This window comes from Triticum dicoccoides, chromosome 3B (genome assembly GCF_002162155.2).
Source record: "Triticum dicoccoides isolate Atlit2015 ecotype Zavitan chromosome 3B, WEW_v2.0, whole genome shotgun sequence".
NCBI lineage: Eukaryota > Viridiplantae > Streptophyta > Magnoliopsida > Poales > Poaceae > Triticum > Triticum dicoccoides.
This window is the reverse complement of record NC_041385.1, coordinates 787,284,390-787,304,679: the sequence shown is the minus strand read 5'-3', so window position 1 is coordinate 787,304,679 and position 20,290 is coordinate 787,284,390. Positions and strand designations below refer to the sequence as shown.

Here is a 20,290-nt window from a genome sequence, read left to right as displayed (position 1 = left end):
GGGAGGAGGCCGGGGAAGAGGGGAGCACCGGAGAGAGGGGCCCATCCAGCCAGCGTGCGCGCGGGGGCGGCGCGGACGAGCTAGAGGGGGTTAGGCCCTAGATATTTTGTTTTCTCTGACTTCAATTTCATGTCACATGAAAGCCCTAAGGAGTTTTTTATACTTTTAATTAAACCATGTGCTATGTTAATGACCCATCAATTGCACTCGTTGTCTGAAAAACCACAATGCCATAATCCGTGAGTAAAATATGAAAATATCATGTCATTTCCCAGACCGATGAATTACTATTTTTCTCACTCGTTTGAATCAATCTCAGGCTATCAGATAGACCTATTTAATCTGAAATGAAATTGACATGCATTAAAACTAGGCGAGGAACAAATAGGTGGAGAAATCTCATTACCATCTTGTGGCGAATTCTCTCCACAGCAACAACTGAGATCAAAGTTGGCCTACTTTTCTCATGTGTTATTCAAGTCAGGATCTATCTCAATTCAGCGGTCGAGCTTCCTTGGAAAAATGAGTGAACGGAAGCAAAGAACGAGAGACGGCGAGAAAGTCACAAGTGAAAAAACTAAGATGCCCTAATCACATTTTTGTAGAATTGTTGTTCTTGTAACTGCAACTTTTCTTTCTCTTTTTATATGCTTCACATTTTTTAAATGGTTTTTAAGCTTATATGTTTTATTTTCAATAGGTTTTATTTTAGTAGCAACTATTTACGCATTTGTTTAGCAAGCTTTCCACAGCAAACCTTGGGCTATCATCTAGTTACTTCTAATTTTGTGATATTCACAGTAGTATCCGGCCACTGAGACCTCCTCCCCAACGCCATAAGCGCCAGCGAGCCAAAGCCGTGCCCGCGCTGTTGCTAACCGCCCATAGCCCATTCGTGAGCCATCTCAGTCAACCACTCGCTTCGCCTGCTCGATCGCTCACTCGCTTCAATAGCTTGTTTTCTCTTTTCGATTTCTTCTACCGTCGGTTTACTAGGAAGAAAACAATGTTAGTTTATTATAATACTACTAAAAAAATAATTTACCTTTACTATTGTCCGCTGGCTGCTCAAAAATGACGGATGACTACAAAAAGAACATGTATTTGTATTCCTTTTGAAAAAAATTCACGGATTGCAATAACAAATCATGAACATAAAAAAATCACAAATTCAAAATGTCCATGTATTCACCAAAACTTCAGCAGTTAGAAAACAATTCATGAATCTGTAAATGGCTTCAAAAAATGTCCAGGAACTTGAAAAAAAACATGAATTTAAGAAAAAAATCACAAGTTTCAAAAAAATCATTCAAAGTTTTGAAAAAAGTTCATGAAATCTAGATAAAACATCGTTTATTTGAGAAATTTTCATGAAATTCAAAAATATTCAAGACTTGGAAAAGTTTGCAGAATAAAAAAACCTAATTTGAAGACAATGCAGAAAAAAATTAACGAAATCATTATGTAAAAAAGTTCATGGCTTAAAACAATGTTCATTAATTCTAAAAAAACTCACGAATTTGAGAACATTTCACGAGTTTGAAAACAGTTCATTAAATTTTGATAGCAAAATCACGAATTTGAGAAAAGTTCACGAATTTGAAAGATAATCAAGACTTGGAAAAATTTCCAAAATAAACAATCACAATTTGAAATATATACACAATAAACTGAAGAACAAAATCGTAAAAAATAATTAATTTGGGTAAAATATTCATGAATTTGAAAAAAAAAATAGAGTTTGAGTAAAATTTGGTAAAGTTCGTGAATACAATAAAATTCGAATTTAAAAATTTCCCGCATTTCAAAAAAATAAAACACAGAGAAAAAGGAAAGGAAAGAATCTAAATAAAAAAATCATTTGAAAAAAACCGGCAAAACCCAGCCCGGTAAAATTAGTGGGAACCTTCTAGAATGTTCCCAAAACCGATGGAGGAAAGAAATGGGCCACTTGCACATTAGTGTAGTGAGTAGGGGGGCAGGTCAGTGCCCCATATCAATTACTACAAACTTATTGGTATTGAATAGTAAAATTCAAAATTGAAGAAAAGTTATGCATTTTGAAAACATGAAAAAAGTAAAATAACTAGAAAATAAAAAAAGAAAAAGAAAACACAGAAAATATGAAACAAGAAAACAACAAATACTAAACGTTAAGGCTGTCTGAAAAAACATCGAAAGCCACCCTAGTAAAACCGGGGGGAACCTTCCCAAAACGTGTGGAGGGAAAGATCTGGCCCGCCAGCACATTTGTGTGCAGCCCGTCCAAATTATATGTTATTTGGTGTTGTAGGCGCCACGGGGCCAAATAGGATTTCGGGAGCTCCTAACTGGCGCTCTCAGCGTCGGTTCAGCTAACTAGCGCTCGTAGGTGATGTAGTTACTGGGCCGGCCCAACAAAACTTCAATCAGTCGCGAAAAAAACCCCTAGAAAGTGGTCCTATACTTTTTTTGCATGGAAATGAGAGCTCTTTATTCAATCAGACAGGCGTCGGCATGATCAGCCATCAGGCCGGTTACCAGCAGACCCGGAGGACTGTCCATCCAACACTCCGACACCTCTAGTGTGCTTGCATGTTTAGCACATAGATGAGCGGCGAAATTGGCGTGTCTCTTTACATGACGAGTAACAAAAACGAAAAACTGGAAGCTAAACCATCAATATCTAGAAGCACTGGCGCTATAACCGAGCGCGACATACGGCGCGAGTTCCACAGTTGGACGACCTCCAAGCTATCGTTCTCCATCTCGACTCGCACAAAGCCCTGAAGCTGGGCAAAGATCACTCCTTCACGAAGGGCCAGTGCCTCCGCCACCAATGGGTCAGTGACGCCCTGTACTGGTTTACACCAAGCACCTAGGAAGACTTCCGCTGATCTAGCCACACCACCTAGCCCACAAACTCTTGCCTCCATTGACAGACTGGCATCAGTATTGATCTTGACACACACCCCTCTGGAGGCCGCCACCTATGACCCGGCAAGATCTTCGCATGCTTCTGTGGTAAATCTAGCAGTGCCAAGGTCTCCCGAGTCATCTTCATTGAGAAGATAGGATCCAGACTCGCCCGGTCGTGCGTTATATTGTTCCTGGAAGTCCATATTGCCCACATGACCGTGATGATTTTTGCTTGATCCTCCACATCAAATCTAGCATCACATAGAATGTCCCTTGACCATGTGTCTAGGTGAAGTTCAGGATTTTTTATTCGTAGCCCCTCCCTCGCCTCCTTCCAGAACAGGTTAGCATGCGAACATTTCAACAGAGCGTGATACATATCTTCGTCTGCATCAAGGCAGACTTTGCACCGAGCCAACATGGCGATGTGTCTATGTTTCAGAATGCTCTCAGTAGGAAGAATTCCTCGGAGTACTCGCCACCAAAACACTCGCACCTTCGGCACAACTTTGAGCTTCCAAAGTCTAGTCCACATCTGTTTTTGTTTCTCTGAGGATTCCGTAACCGTCCCTTCCTGTAGAGCAGTGTGCTCTTTTTGGGTCATTAGAGATCGGTACGCTATTTTAACAGACTAGACGCCTGACTTTTCTGCATTCCATGCCCACGAATCCAGTCCACCTCCAATCCTCAAGGGGATATTAAGAATGGCATCTGCTTCCGGAGCAGGAAAATGTTCTCTCACCATTTCAACATTCCACACGCCTCGGTCCATATCTAGAAGTTCAGAAACTGCACTAATATTGTTATTTCCTATGTGGACCGTAGGCCTCAAGGAGATCAGCCCGGGAACCCAGCTGTCATTCCAAACAGATACCAAAGTGCCGTCTCCTATCCGTTTGATCAAACCAGCACGCAGAGCTTGCCGGCCAGCAATGATCGCAAGCCTGGTAGTCGAGGCATATTTAGGAATGGTAGCCTCCATGAACTCATTGTTTGGGAAATACTTCCCCTTCAGTACTCGAGCACAGAGAGAATCCGGGTTCGTAATCATGTTCCAGCCATGTTTTCCAAGTAGAGCTATATTGAACACCTCCAAGTCACGAAACCTCATGCCTCCTGCAACTTTTGGTTTGGCTAGAGCGGGACAATCAATCCAATGCAAGAATTTGCGATCAATTTAGCTGCTCCACCAATACCTTGCCATAGGAGAAGATAGTCCTTTACAAACCTTCTTTGACAACTTAAAACAACTCATGGCATGAGTTGGAATTGCTTGGGCTACGGCCTTAAGCCAAACCTCTCTTCCAACGCAGGAGATTAGCCATTCTGCTCCACCTTGGAGTTTGCTTCTCAGCCTCTCTCCTAGATACTCAGAAGTTCCACTAGTGATGCGACTACTGGCACTTGGAAGACCCAGATAACGCTCGTTAAAAGCCTAAACTTGGATACTCAGAACTGCTTTCAGGTTTTGGTGAACCTGCACAGGCGTGTTTGGACTGAAGAAAATCGAGCTTTTTTCCCTGTTTACACATTGGCCCGAACAGTCCCCATAGATCTGTAGCACCTCATTTAACCTGAGTGCACTAGGTAGTTTGGCATTCATGAATATCAAACTATCATCCGCAAAAAGTAAGTGATTGACCCATGGTGAGCGGTAACTTACTCGAATGCCTCTGTCGACCACAACACCCCCATGACGGTGCAATAACAACGTAAATCCTTCAGCACACAGAAGGGACAAAACCGGTGACACCGGGTCACTGAAGAAAACCTCTTGAAGGCGTAAAGTAGGCAAAAGTTGTCTATTAACTCGAACTGAAAATCTGACCGAAGTGACACACTTCAAGATCAATCTCACAAAACTTGAGCTGAAACCCAGCCTTGACATGATAGCTTCCAAATAGTGCCATTCTACCCTATCATAAGCTTTCATCATATCGAGTTTCACTGCACAAACACTATTTCTCCCCTTTTTCTTCTTCTTATTGCATGGACACTTTCATAAACAACAAGAACATTATCAGTGATAAGGCGTCCAGGGACAAACGCACTTTGCTCCTCACTGACGATCTCACCCATAAACTCCCGTAGCCTGTTCGTAATACATTTTGATGCAATCTTGTATAACACAGGACAAAGGGATATAGGCCTATACTGAGATATTCGTTGCGGAAACCGTACCTTCGGAATCAAAGTGATAGACGTGTCATTCATTCCACAAGGTAAGGATCCTCCGTTCAAGAAATCCAAAACAGCCGGAATAATATCATCTTGCAAGAGTGACCAGTGCCGCTCAAAAAACCCCGCCGTAAATCCAGCCACCCCCGGTGCTTTTGACGGCGCCATCTGGAATAGAGTCACCTTGACCTCCTCAGCTGTAAACGGCGCATCCAACCGTTCATTCATCTGGTCAGTCACCTTGGGGGTAACAAGGTTTAGTAAGTCATCCATCTGTTTAAACCCCGGGAAGTATACATGGCCTGAAAGAACCCTTGGACTTCTGCATGGTTTTCCTCTGGTGTTTAACACACGTATCCATCCGCCTGCTCCAAATGCTCGATCTTATTCAAACGTTTACGTTGAGCATCTTGGGCGTGAAAGTACCCCGTATTCCGGTCACCCTCTCTGAGGTAAGGCACTCTAGATCGCTGCCTCATCCAGATTTCTTCTTGTCTAAGTGTCTCCCGTAGCTATTTAGCAACAGCTCGCTCCTCATCATTCCCCCCCCCCTCCCCACTGAACGGGCTTGTAATTTTTCAAGCTTCTGTCATAATTTGTGAGCTTTCTGGGTCAGACACCCAAATTATTTTGCACCCCAGGTGGCAAGTTTAGATTGCATGTCTTGAAGTGCACTCACCACACCCGCTAGGCCAGACTAACCAGCACCCTTTTCCATTCCTTCAGGACTAGCTGATCATAATCTGCGTGGATTTTCCACACATCTTCGTACCTGAACTGACGTGTAGTTCGGTGTTGCGGTTCCCTCAGATTCTCCCGTAGATCTACCAGCACAAAGCAGTGGTCTGACTCTGTGGTACTAATATGACGAACCATAGTATGTGGGAATAACTGAAGGAGTTGGAGGTTTCCACAACCTCTATCAATTCTGGCTTTTACATTTTGACCACCACCTTGCCCGTTATCCCAAGTGTACTCCGCTCCCGTCCATCCTAGATCGAGGAGCGAGCAATCATCCAAAGCTTCTCTGAATGCCTTCATTTGCCCTTCGGGCCAGCTCGCACGCGAGAAGTGTTCAGAAGCAAACATAGTTTCATTAAAGTCACCAACACAAAGCCAAGCTTCGTGCTTCACAGCAAAAAGAGTGCATAGGAATCTCCAGCTATGGTGTCTGTCCTCCACTCGCGGAGCCCCATAGAAACCAGTGACCCGCCACTCTTTTGAGTCTCGTGCATTCTTCCTGACTAACATATCAATATGGCTCGAACTGTAATTTTTCAATTCAACCTCAACATCAGTCGACCAAACATGCCAATCCCACCACTTAAACCATTACTGTTTACCGCGAAACACCCCGAGAAACCAAGTTGGTTTCGCAGGCTTTCCACACGAATAACCGAATATTTGTCTCCATCACGAAGAGGAGACTAGGCCCTTCTTGCTTCACAATATTGCGAAGATCCCGAACTGCCGCTGGGTTCCCAAGCCCGCGGCACTTCCAGCTTAAACAACTCATTGGCGCGGGCAGGGCTGCGCCGCAGCCGCTGCCGAAGACTCTGAGTTACACGGAGTAGGTTTCTTCTTCTTATGTTCCCGTTCAGCGTCAGTCTCTCCATCCTCCTGCATCGACGGTTCTCCACTAGGGGTGGCCGTACCAACAGTGCCATTATCCTCTGAGTGAGCACTATTCGTTAGGAGGGGTAGATCCACTCTCCTATACACCTGCTTCTGCCCTTGAGGCACTCCTTTTCGCTTGTTTTGAACATGATTCACTCTCAGAGGGGATGTTACCTCAGCTCCACCCTTCGGTGCAGTGCTCGACTGTATAGTTTCAGCTTTTTTTGCTCTAAGGAACAGACTGCTCCCGTGTCGTCGAACCCTCACCCGATACATTCCTCTTCCTGTCCTCCGGAGCTCGCAAGCCTCTCCCAAAAAGGGAGATCACCATTAGCATCTCGTGTTCCAGGCGTTGGACAGTCAGTGGCGGAGCCAGGGGTATTCCTGGGCATTCCATGGAATACCAAAGAATCTGGCCCAAAAAAAATTGAGTATACATGTTATACACCGAAGCCCACTAGAGCAGCCCATCAGCCACGCACCAGACGCCAACAACAGAGCAGGTCTTCGTCTCTCACTCTTCCTCTCTCGATGCAAATCTCCAAACCTAGCTGACCGTTGACGGCGCCGGCGCCATCGCCAGCAAGCAAGGTTCGACGGACGAGGTGGGCCCTCTGCCCCTCTGGCCGTCTCCCTTCCCTCCCCTCCGGCCTCCATGGTTGTGGTCCGTGCGGGGCAGCGCCGCTGCGGGCTTCCTCCGGCCTCCGTCGCCGTCGACAGTCACCGCTTCAGTCCGCCAGCCGACAGGCTAGAAGGAGAAGCCACCCAATGTCCAATCCATCCAGTACTGCATCCATCTACAAATTACCAAGGTATATTTCCTCTGTCTTTTAAACAAATCTGAAGCTTTTTTGATAAATTTCCACTGCTAGAAGCCACTGATCTGCCACGGATTGATTGCTACTTTGTTGATTTGTTCTTGTATAAATTGTAATTGTTTGTACAATTGTCCATCAGTTCATACCACTGATTGCTACTTTGTTTGTCCATTCAGTCCATGCCACATTGCAACTGCCACTTATTTCTACTTTGTTTGTGTGATGTAGATGAAGAAGTATGTTGGCATATTTGAATTGTGGGACATATCTTCAAACTAAGGCAAGGAAAACAATATCTACGTCCACATTTGTTGTTTGTTCTATTATATTGCTTTGGCCATTTTTTTTGCTAGTATTATTGATGTATGGTCATCGGGTCATTGATATTGTCACAATGTTATTTTGTGGCATCGATGTATGGTCATCGAGTCATACCTATTATATTGTTGTTAGAGATATTGCCACAATGATATTTTGTTACTATTATAAATGTATGGTCATCGAGTCACTGAATTTACCATCTTACTACATATTTGTCGTTCTATTATATTGCTTAGGCAAAAAAAAAATTTACAAGAATACCCAGGAGCAAATTCCTGGCTCCGCCACTGTGGACAGTACAAATCCGAGTGACCCAGACGACAACAGGAAAAGCAGAAGTGTGGCACATTTTCATACAGTATATCGTACAAATCTGTGCACTTCCTTCTTTTTGACTCAATCAAAATCCATCTCCTCAGGGGCTTGTCCACATCAACGGTGACCCTAGCCCGCAGGTAACCTGCCATGTGATCAAACTGAATAGATGTGGCGTTTCTATCAATCTGACCCGCTATTGATTTACTCCACTTGTCATCATGAAGATTAAAGGGAAGATTCATGACTCTCACCCATAACTGCAGCTTGTCAAACCTCAATTCAGACGGTCGCATACACTCATCAAATTCCGAGAGGATCACATCATTCTTACTGACATGCCATGGTGAGCCCTCCCACACCCGATCACGGTCTCGCTGTGTGGCAAACTCCACCACGAAAGAATTTCCTCCAACAGATCTGAAGGCTAATCCTTTAGGGTTTCCCCATGCAGGACGGAGGGCATTGGTGATAGTGTTGATGTGGAATATGTTGCGATGAAGGATCTTACCCGCCACCAACCACTTCTCCTGATCTCCCTCCTCTAGATCGTCCAGAACCAGAGGCGTTGCCTCCTCATCGGTGATATCAAGTTTCCCCAACGCCTCAGCCAACTTTGCCCTAGCCACCCCCGGCGACGAGGGTGTCTTCCCCTTCTCCAGATTAGAAGAGGACGCCATATCCTATCCGATCACCGTCGCACTCCGTCGAGAGATCAACGTGCGCCGCCACGGTTCCACCCGAACCCTAGTCGCCCGTCGCCAGGCTCCAGGTTTTTTGGGGCAAAAATTCCGACCCCGAAAGTGGTCCTATACGAGGATCGAACTCGTGCCGCAACAACCACATACGAGTACGGATACCCACCTGACCTACTATGATATACTGATGAATTACAAGGCAAACTATTTGAGAACATTTGTAGCCATGCAAATTTATTGAACAAGTACCCTTTATAGTACCGCTTTGATTTTTTTAATTACTCAAAACTATTAAAAAAAGTGCATGAATGTCAAAAAAGTTCATTGATTTTGAAAAAAATAATCAAATTTTGAAAAAATATCATCAATTTGAAAAAGGTTCATAAATTTGAAAAAGTTCATTGACTTTGGAAAACCTTTATCCATTTTCAAAAAAGTTCATTGATTTTGGAAAAAAGATAATTGACTTTTTATAAAAAATTCCTCAATATTTAAAATGTTCGTCGACATTAAAAAAAGGTTCATCTTTAGAGAAAAATTCATATATTTCGAAAAGAAAGTTCATCGGTTTTGAAAAAAACCCAGAGATTTTGTAAAGAGGTTCACGAATTTGAAAAAGAGGGTCATTTATTTGGAAAACAATTTGGGAATTGTAAAATTTTGACGCGTTTAGTAAAAAATAAAGAAACACAATATGGAAAAAGAGAAAAGAAAAGTGAAAAAACAAAAATTGTTCCATAAAAAGAAAACTAGTTCTAAAAGCTTGCCAAAACCGAGGGATGCTGCAACCTGGACAAAGAATAAATAAAATAAAAAAGTGGTTGGTGTGTTACCCTCTCAACCTGGAGATCCCGGATTCAACGGGACATCCTATTTGGCGCATGAGGCACTAGCGAACATGCCAACGCGCAGCCGCCTCCTCTAGCATGCCTTTGTTTGGCCAGCCCATGAGCGGAGTTGGACGCCCTAGTTTTTTGTTTCATTTTTTTGCCTTTTGTCTTTGGGAAATGATTTCCATCAACCGGCCGATCTCATGCGAGCGTCCGCCACCTCCGTGTTCGTTAGATGGGCTCTTAATCAGACTGTCAGGAGCTAACCCATCGTGTCCACGTTCTGCAACTGGTCAGTTGTTTCAGCAAGTGGTTATGCAACTAGCCCCTTGTTGCAAACTGACCACGGGTTAGATCCTGCAACAGCTGGGACTATGGAGGGTGACGGTGGCTGGGACTAGGGAGGGCAGCGGCGCAAGCCTACCAGACAGGCCCCCCGAGGCGGCGACGACGATGGGATCTCCGCTGATGGTGGACGGCCTTTGTACGGGTCGCGAGATCCCTTTTTCCATGTTCATGTAGGGCGGCGTAAGTGGTAGGTGGTGGCGGTGGTGGTCGCCAGTGGAGGTGATTTGTGCTCCCCGGTGTGCTTCTGAAACCACGGGAGCGAGTGAGCGACGACGCTATTGCTTTGTTGTGATCGGCGGTGACACGTTCAACGCACGCAAGGACAGCGTCATTGCTGCATATTCTTTAATTTTAATTTTTTTTGCAATATTACCTATATTGCAAGAGTTCCCCAACAACAACCCCGTTGTTGCAAGAAAAGTGAAGACGGGAAAAAAATTCTACAGCACGACCTATGTTGCAAAAAAAATCCCGCAACACAATCTATGTTGCAAAAAATAACTGCAACAAAATCTCTCTTTGTATATGTTTCCGCAACAAGCCCTCTGTTGCAAAGTAAAGTAAGACATTCGGTTGCTTGATTGTGTCAGATCCCACGGCTCACGAGGCGGTGGATCTTTTAGAAAGATCTGCCGGCCGACGCGTAGCAGCCCCTCTTTGTCTTTTTTTTATTATTTATTTCTTCTTTGAAAGAATTGCGAATTAAAAAACAATTTTCAAAAAAGTGAATGTGCAAAAAATGTTCCAGAAACCATAAGATGTTCGTGGTTTCAGAACCCATATTTCAACCATATGCTCCTGAATTTAAATAAACCAAAAAAAAATAAAAGAAAATATAAAAAAGAAAAAGAGAAATGAAAAAAGAAAAATATAAGTGGAAGGAAAAAACAAAAAAGAAGAAGAAATGAAGAAATAAAAAGAAGAACAGGTTTGGGAAGGTTCTAAAACATTAACCCATAGGCCACATCATCATCGATGATGACTCGAGTCACTTGCCTAATCACAGTACTGCTGTTTTTATGGCAACCAGGTTTGCTTCGTAGTGAAGCTCGGTCGTTGTGCTAGTTTAGTTTAAGTGGTCCGCTTAGTTTAAATGGCCGGCGTGATTTGCATTGTTGCATGGTCAGACTCACATGCACCCATGGGTAGAGATATATGATCTCTTCCATGCGCAAGCACAAGACAGATAATAGACTTTTTCCAGAAAAGAAAAGAACAGGCAGTAGAGGATAATCATTATACTTGTGTGCATAAGACAAATATGGAAAATAAGTAGCTGCATTACAAGCATATAATTATTCAGAATTGCATAGCTCGGGCCGAGAACCGCTAATAAACTTTATATTTCTGTGCAGCAACACGGCGGAAGAGCGCCCCCCTACATAGGTATGCAGCAACAGATTGGAAAATCACGACCAGCACACGCGTTATAGTAGAGAACCATGCCACTACCCTCGCAGATAGCTTTGCATCCAGCGTCAGAGATACATGCATCCAGCGTCTCGCACACCGCCTTTTTAGTAGATTCTGCAAAATACAACATATGCACATTTATCAAACAATATGTGCTTTATATAGGTTAATTCAGGTTTGCTTCTGTACACCACCTAGAAAAATGTTACAAAGTGGAGATTAAGAGTTACCCGTTCGATAAAAAAAGTCTAGTATGGTCTTTTATATCCAAATCAATTGTTTCAATGTATGATCTGCAGGCTGGTGTGGCAATAGCCAATAGACATGGGTAGCTCGCCTACCGCCGAGGGCGGACATGTTGCAAGCCTATAGTGGCATAATGATTTCATGTATGCTCGACTGCCGTTAGTGATCTGATTTCATACGAAAACTTTGATCTTTCAAGTCTCCTAACTATACCAATCTGAGCTGTATAAAACTCTTCTATTAAAAATTCACGCTCAAGATCTGTTCTACCTATTGTAGTAGCACTAAATAAACTACAACACATACCATCAAACATGATCAACATTCAAGGCTATCTATAATCAAGAAGACTCCCATATTTATATGTGTAATCACTGTGGGCCTGATATATGTCCTTGTGGGAAGTATTGGTAAGTCATGGAGCGGCGGGTTACATAGAGAAGGTTAGCCATCATTGGTTCTAGTTTCTTTATTGCGGAGCAGGTGCCACTGTTGGTTCTAGCCTCTTGATTGAGCCGTCAGGAAGATAGTGGTATGAATTTGTTAATCATTTAAGCAATTTTAACACCCGTGTAAACTTTTCAAAGGGGGTGTACGAAAGCATTAACAAGTTTAAGAATTTGGAAAATGCATGCATATCAAAGTAAGGAGATGTCTTACATACCAGTGTGAGCATGGCAACATGGCAAGGTAAAGCTTATAGTAGCAAACACCACCAAAGCAACAACCATCAGGCACACGATCGTCGATCGTGTTGTAGTGCTCCTGATGAGTGCCATGAAACAAAGATGTTACTTCTATTCTATTCGTCCCTCCTTCTTATGTTCATCTGTGTTTGGTGCTGCCAATAAACTCCTTCATTTGCTGTTATTTATATTAGAGAGGCCCAATAGCATTTTATGCAATGACCTCGCATCCAAGTATTTCTCCTGAATAATTATTGCCATGTCTTGTTGGTTCTACATAAATGACATATACTATTTTATATAAATGGTATGCATTTCATGTTATTTACATGTAGTACTAGTTCCAATATAGAGTCATAGTCAAACATTAGGCATTGATCTTCCATTTATTTTTCATGCAATGGTATTAGTATTACAATATTATAGAAAATTGCATATGTCTTGCTGGGGCAAATAAATGCCGCATATCTTAGGTAATCATCTTGCATCCATGTATTTGTCTTAAATTATTGTTGCCACATCTTGCTGATTCTACATAAATATCTTACATTCTTTTATATAAATGTTTTGATTTCATATTTATTTAAATGTAGTGCAAATTTTATATAGTCTTAATCAAATATTAGCCAATGATCCTACATTTATTTCTCTTAGTCAATGGTATTAATATCACAGTAGTAACAAAAATAGTGTATATCTTTTTTGTCAAATAAATTTTGCACACCTACTTTTACTAGTAATTATGTAGTACATACAATGCGCGTTAATATTAGGCAAGATATTAATTGTATTGCATATTACTAGGCAAGATATTATTAGGTAGGATATAATTAAACCCTTCGTTCATAAATATAAGTCTTTTTAGATGTTTCAATATAGACTACGTATGGATGTATATAGACGTAATTTAGAATGTAGATTCACTCATTTTGCTCCACTGCGGACTACATACGGATGTATATAGACATGTTTTAGAGTGTAAATTCACTTATTTTACTCCGTATATAGTCCGTAGTGAAATATCCAAAAAGACTTATATTTAGGAATGGAGGTACTGCTTGGTTAATGTTGACATTGATATTAGGCACGATTTTAGTTAGTGAAGGGTGCTAGAAATGTTTAATGCTAGACACCCGATCGATGTAGATCGTAGGATATATGTGGTTGAACTGGTGAGATTTATTGGATCTCCATAACTCGTTCCTTTTATATTGATGTGTGTGTGTGTGTGTGTGTGTGTGTGTGTGTGTGTGTGTGTGTGTGTGTGTGTGTGTGTGTGTGTGTGTGTGAGTTATTCTCTGTTTTTGATTATTTTATTGTTGCCACTGGTTGCATAGAAAACAAATATGAGACATTGGTTGAATTTTGCATTTATCGAAGAGGCAAACAAATCTTAGATACTTATCATGGATTGATATCTCTTCTAAATTAATGTTGGCATGTACAACTCTTTTCTATATTTTCTTTATGTCATATTTCTGAAAGCTATACCATCGAATTCGTATCTGAAATCTTTTCCATTAGTAGGATTTTTATGGCATACCTCTCATATATTGTTGATCCTACTGATAGTCAAAGTAAATGTCAAAATACATATTAGGCCATATAAACCTGAACAAAGGGCGTAGTATGGCATGTCGTTGTAAATATCAAGGACCACAAAGTTAAATGTGTTTATCGAACATTTATATTCTCTTACACTTTAAGATAGCATAATGATATTGTAAGATTTTATATCTTGTTTGTTCAGATAAATAAATGTCATGTATCTTATCTTATATTTAGTGATTGGAGGCATCATACAAGTCACCACATTGATGCTAGAAGTTAAGGATTATTGTATGCCTGATTATATCAATAATCGTTGGATGTTTCCTGCACGAGGACTAACAAGCTGACAAAATCCTCATTTTATGACAAGTGGGTTAAGAGCATTTTAGGCAAATCATGTACTCAATGTCAAAACTAACAAGTGAAAATAACTAGCGGTAAAACCATGGCAAAACCACCGGCTCTACAAGGGTCTCTCTCAGCATCACCTGACGTCCAGTTAGATATTCTCCCAGAAAAAAGTTGGACAATATCCTGACATCATGTATAAACTAGAAGCATCAATAAGACATTTGTCAAGTAAGCATATAGCACCTAAAGTAGTACTGTACGATATAAAAGCCAATGAAAAACTGATCATTGCTTACAGTGGAAATACATGCGACTAGCATAAAATAGCTGCGTGTTCAGTACAGCAAAGAATATCATCTCATCTTGAAAAGATAAGAAGAGAGAAGAAATAACATGACTCCAAATTTTTCTCAAGTTGAAGAGACTTTAAGTGGTTGTTACTTGTTAGATACACTGCTTCAGGTATCCTCCGTTATCCCAGTGGCAGCACATTTCCTTGCAGACCTTTAGCAACATACGTGAAACTGAACATCATAAGTCCAAAATCAAAAGCAAACAATATAGACACCAAATATCAGTTTCAAAGTGGTGTTGAGATTTGATAATCCATAAGAACCCTATGAATAATGCTAAACAAGCTAAATATCCTCAAGGTCTTGCTCTGATGATGTGGGACGACCTTCATACCCCAATTTTGCTCCTAAGCTTCCTGTGATAACCCTGAATTTCAGCCTTATATCCTTCATCATGTCCTGATGGTGATTATTCTCTGGATCAGACAAAGGATAGTTGCTTAGAAGTGCAGCTAGTTGCTCCATGTATTTCCCGACCCAAGCTGAGAATGCACCTTGATCAAGGCGAATTATTGACATCCACACATCCAAGCAGCCCTGATAGAATCCCAGCTCTTCACCTACCTGGAAACCCATCTTTAAACCGACCTGCCTTCCTTCTTCCTTTCCAGATACCTTGCCATCATCATAACCATCTTTGTAACCGTCTTGATAATGTGTCTCGTCTAAGGCTACCATTGGTTCAAGAAAATCCATGGTAACCAAGGTCTAATAACGTCCAGCGATTATTCAGTTTGCAGAAGTACGTAATTCAAAGAAATCTGCTCCATCATCAACAAAATAAAGGAAGTAACTATATGATACATGTTCAATGAAAATAAAACAAGCTCCTGACTGAATGGAACGTATAGCTCAAAGGAAACAACAAATTAAGCTTTTAGCTCAAATAACCTAAATGGTGTTGCACATCGAATATGAAAAAAATACAAATGATTGATTAAATCTAGAGTTTGTAAGATCTTTGAAAGCATGACATATGAAAAGTGAAAGTGGTCCTAAATTCCAGCCCCATTCTTCCTTTTGCCCCCGCAGACAAAAGTAGGGATGTTATCTTTCCTCTCTTCAACCCCTTGCTAGTCAAGCACACATTACGAAATAGTATGACTTCGACGCAAAGAGATATTAAATTTTGTTCTAATAACTACGGCTCTATATTCTGCAGGGCATATGGTACTCTATATTCTGCCACAGATAAAAATACGGACTGTATGTATTCTGCCATGCTCAAAACCCATACAATACACACAACTTGGAATAGCACACTCAAATATATGCTCATTGTCCATACACAAAGAAAAGCATGCCCACTGTCGACTGTCCGTTATACAATCAAATATATATGCTCTGTTATGCACCATCAGATACATTCTCACTGTCCATCCAATGAAATTATGAAACCATAGAAGAGCATGGCGAAAACGGTTGCTATGCGCAGCAGGGCGATACCTTCGATTTTTTGAGTGGGGAAAGAGAGAGACGGCCTTGCTGCTTCTATTCGCCGGCACCGCAGTCCTCCGTGCTAACAGCAGAGGAAAGGAGAGATGCGTCAGATCTGGCATAAACAGGAGCAGGCCAGAACACGGAACAGAGAGAGATGTCGGATCGAGTTTCCCCGTGCTTGCTGCTGAGAAACGAGAAAGAGGGGAGGGGAGGGTGAGGGGGCACAGCCGCCGCACGCCGCCGCCACAGCGCCCCCGTTCCCCGCCGCCGCCGGCCACGTCCAGAGCAACCGTCGGGAAGTAGAGTGGAGGAAAGAGGGGGAGAGGAGGGGATGCACCTACCTCGAGCTGCGAGCGCCGCCGCCTTTGTTCAACCGCTCCGATCGGGAATCGCAGACGCCGCCGCTGCTTTTCCTTTCCGTGCGAGAGGTGAGGGAGAATAGAGGCAGGGTTTTTTTTTCGCGTGATGAGGTAAATTTCGGTTGTGTTTGGTTTGGTCTTTGGTGGCTGTCCACACGAGAAAGCCAACTTCTGTTTTTTCTTTTCTCAAAGAAAAAACTTCTGTTGTTTTTTTAGTTCAAACTTTTGTTGGTTTCTTTTATAAAACGAAACTATCTGATTCTTGTACCATAGCAAATATAGCGGCAGGGTGCAGTTAAATCCCACCTCCGCACGGTTTAATTGTCATTGTTGGCCGAGAATCGTACCTAAGGTGGCGTATATATGTAGCAGGGTTTTTTATCAACCATACTTATGACATAAATAATAAAGGCATCACCATGCAGGTGCCCCACAAGGAAAAGTAGCTACTGGCATATTTATTTGTTTATCCTCTGCAATGGAAGCAACCACCAATGAGCTCCATCAAGCAAACGGGAAAGCTAAATTTGGGTACACATGCATGCATGCATTTCTTGTCCTCCACTCTACCTTATCCTAACTTTTACCATAGGAATCCCCAGGCACCTGCTTCCTGTAGAAAAGCCTCTGACACCATCCGAGTCAATATATCCTAACACCTGAGCCTACATGGCCTGCACGTTGAAGTTATGCATTGATCAACCCTTACAGACTATATGTGCATACGAAACGCTTACATCACTACACACATGCACTTAAACAACGTCTACTGAAGATCGGGTTGGAGTTACAAAGCTTTTAGTTTTGCCGAAGTGACCACAGTCGTCTTGATATGGACAAAGAAGTTGCCTCACACCAAAAATAATAATCCGCATTAATGAAACTTCAAAGCATGAAACTAGGGGTTTAATCACAGTGAGTTAGGATACAACCACCCTCCTATTATCGAACCACCGGTTAATTATCAAGAAAGCCACCTTTTGATGGGGAAGGGATACCACTCGTTTGGAAGAGGAGACAATCGACTTTTTGGAATATTCCCTGGATCTGCTGGTTGATGGAAGCCATTGATAATTGCTCAATGAGGGCAACCACCTTGCTTATGAAGTGATTCCGTTGCCCATAAAGAAAATTCTCCAGCATGTCATCTTTTTCTCTTACCGCTTCTCCCTCCTAACCCTATCCATCCTGATGTCGTCTCTCTCCCCCTACTAGCGCCATCAATGGTGACTCCAACACGTAGCACTCGGCGGCAACACTAGATCAAGCATCCGTCGATCTCATACAAAGAGATTTTCTCAAAACTGATCCAGAATACCCTCCATCCGGATAAATCCCGACCAGACATCTATCTCTTCTCTCTTATCGTTGGTCGTAATGGCGAGAAGTGCTCATGGGCTACAACCTAAAGTGAATGATGGCGGCGGGCTGGTTGTTGGCCTATCCTATTGCCCTTATATCACCCAATAATAGTGGCGTAACAACAGTGAGTTGTGTGGCTCTATCCCAAGTCGATGAGCTCTCCATCGACACCTCTTTATTTGCCAAGCCAGTCTTGTCAGATGGGCCACACCGGTCAGTATTGCCTTCAAAATGTGACCATGAATCCAACAATGTCGTATGTGATGGCTGGACCTAGAAGTGGTATCGATTTGCAAAACATATATGAGAAGTGGTGGTAATCTATTAACTTAGCCTCAGTTTGTGATGGTCTTATATGCAACTACTCCAACTCTTTTGCATATACTATTCATGTTTTACTCTAGAATACAAGGTACCTATCCCGGAGCTTTGCTGGTGACATATCCAGGTCGACGAGGGGAATTCAATGAAATCTCTCCACCATGAATGTAATGAACATTGTGTTTTTATAGGGTCAGACCCATGAAGGTCTAGTACCAACAACACATGATTCTGGCTTCTTGAAGCAGATACACTTGAGTGATACTTAAATTAATGAGAGCCAATCCCGTAGGAATTGTATAAGGTGGCGGATCTCGTTGTGTCATCTCTCAGCATGGATGGACCTTCTAGTTTCCTTATAACACTCCCGAGCATCCATCTAAAAAATCTTCCTGTTCAAACCACGATAGTTCAAAGGTGACGATGCCATGATCGATGGGTATAGACACGCATGATAATAGAGACCTAGAAAGCATGGGTGGCCCAGCCCATGCCTCGGAGTCCATGAACTATTCCGGCCCATCACCGCCTTAGAGCGCAAGCCAATGAAACTACTATAGTACATAGAATAGTTTCCTTAGCTAACAATGTACTCCCAGCCTAACCATTTATTAGAACCACCTTATGATCCTTGAGATCTAAACCATTGTAAACACCAAATCCTACTTATCATACGAGGCTAGAGCAATCAATCTAGACAAGCAAGAAATATGATATTGCCTCGATCCAAGGCCATGTAGCTAGGTAAATCTCTTCTCATGTGTTATGATTGCTAAGTATATAGCCTAACAACGAGTTGGGCTCCCAAATCCAAGAGTTTGTAGCAAGCGGTAACTTTCTCTTAGTGAGAAACCAAGATATCAATCCATGGAGGCAACAATGTTCTTCTGCAAATAAGGGTAATATCTACAATAAAAATAAAACTTCACTTGTACTCCCAACATTACCAACAAGGGTGTACATGTATTCTACCATCTAATTCAAAGGGTACTGAACCTGATGGAGATGGCAAATCCATCTCGGGGGGTGTGCTTGCAATGGTGGAGAAAATTGAGGAAGGGCATCTTGTCTTAGAAGTTACTTCAGAGGTGAGGAATGGGGAGCTCAATACCCTGCAAAAAACCAGACAATATGAAAAATTTGAAGACAAAGAATGGCACAACGGAGTCAGACCCAATAAACCAGATATCAACGGCCTCCGAGGAGGCTGATCGGACGCAATGAACTTCTATTTTTGAACTGTTTCACAACGGGTAACATTGCGACAATACGATCGTTGTAGTATGACCCAATAAACCAGATATCAACGACAAGTTAACCCCCAAGTGATCTTTTTGTTGAAAACTCACCTAGATTCTTATCCGGCTGATTGTCCAAGGAAGAGATTGAAGACGGTTTTGATAATTTTGAACAAAGTGATGGTAAAGGTGGGGTTGCTATGTTTTGGAAGAGAGAAGGTAAAGTAAGCCAACTTTACTCGATCCAAATTATACTGAGAACAGAATTAAGGAGAGACCGGATATGATTTGGTGATTTACTGCTGTGTAGTTCAAGTGGTAGGACAAGCATAAAACATGGGACATAATGAAAACAAGCAAAACATAATTTACCATGGGTTATGGTACGACATTTTAATGAAATATTGTTTAACAATGAAAAGGAGGAAGGAAACTTGTGATCCAAAGGACATATGACAACATTTCGCCAAGCTATGGATGACTGTCGACTTGATGATCTGGGATATGAGGAGGACCTGTTCACATGGCAAAGAGGAATGATTCAAGAACGCCTAGACTGGGGGTATGTCCAATGCCCTGTAGGCTATGGAGGCTATGATACTCAGAGGTGGCTATCGTGCATTTTAGGCTTTGGGAACTCTGATCACCAACCTCTTTTATTGGATACAAAATATCACAGAGAAGATTCAGAAAGCGTTGTTTTTAGGTTTTATAGGGCCACAGAGAGAAAAAGGAAAAAAGATACGATCTGAAATTATCTCATGGAAGTTGGGTGGCCACAGAAAGAATAAAGAGAAAAAGGAAAAAGAAAGAGAAAATAAAAATGGATAGCGACGCCTGAGAGATTCGAACTCTCGCGGGGAAACCCCATGTACTTAGCAGGCACACGCCTTAACCACTCGGCCAAAGCGTCACTTGGTGATCCCAACATGTTCCACCCGTATCTG

At 42.1% G+C, this 20,290-nt stretch overlaps 1 protein-coding gene, 1 long non-coding RNA gene and 1 other non-coding gene across 3 annotated transcripts; all 3 read right to left on the bottom strand.

The window, feature by feature from the left end:
- Positions 1-11,235: 11,235 nt before the first annotated feature.
- LOC119282260 lies at positions 11,236-12,656 on the bottom strand. Its single transcript, XR_005138666.1, has 2 exons — positions 12,347-12,656; positions 11,236-11,550 (listed from the first exon to the last, which is right to left on the bottom strand). It is a non-coding gene; the product is annotated as an uncharacterized LOC119282260 (long non-coding RNA).
- A 1,878-nt stretch (positions 12,657-14,534) lies between these two features.
- LOC119278486 (protein LTO1 homolog) lies at positions 14,535-16,520 on the bottom strand. The gene is made up of 3 exons (XM_037559837.1): positions 16,405-16,520; positions 16,070-16,142; positions 14,535-15,384 (listed from the first exon to the last, which is right to left on the bottom strand). Exon 3 carries the CDS (start codon positions 15,317-15,319, stop codon positions 14,909-14,911), a length of 411 nt encoding a protein of 136 aa, XP_037415734.1. The 5' UTR covers positions 15,320-15,384; positions 16,070-16,142; positions 16,405-16,520; the 3' UTR covers positions 14,535-14,908.
- A 3,654-nt stretch (positions 16,521-20,174) lies between these two features.
- Positions 20,175-20,256, bottom strand: TRNAS-GCU. The gene has a single exon. It is a non-coding gene; the product is annotated as a tRNA-Ser (tRNA).
- Between the last annotated feature and the right edge of the window lie 34 nt (positions 20,257-20,290).

Excerpts from the sequence above, each read along its gene's own strand:
- LOC119278486 (XM_037559837.1), bottom strand. The coding sequence starts at position 15,319 with ATGGATTTTCTTGAACCAATGGTAGCCTTAGACGAGACACATTATCAA.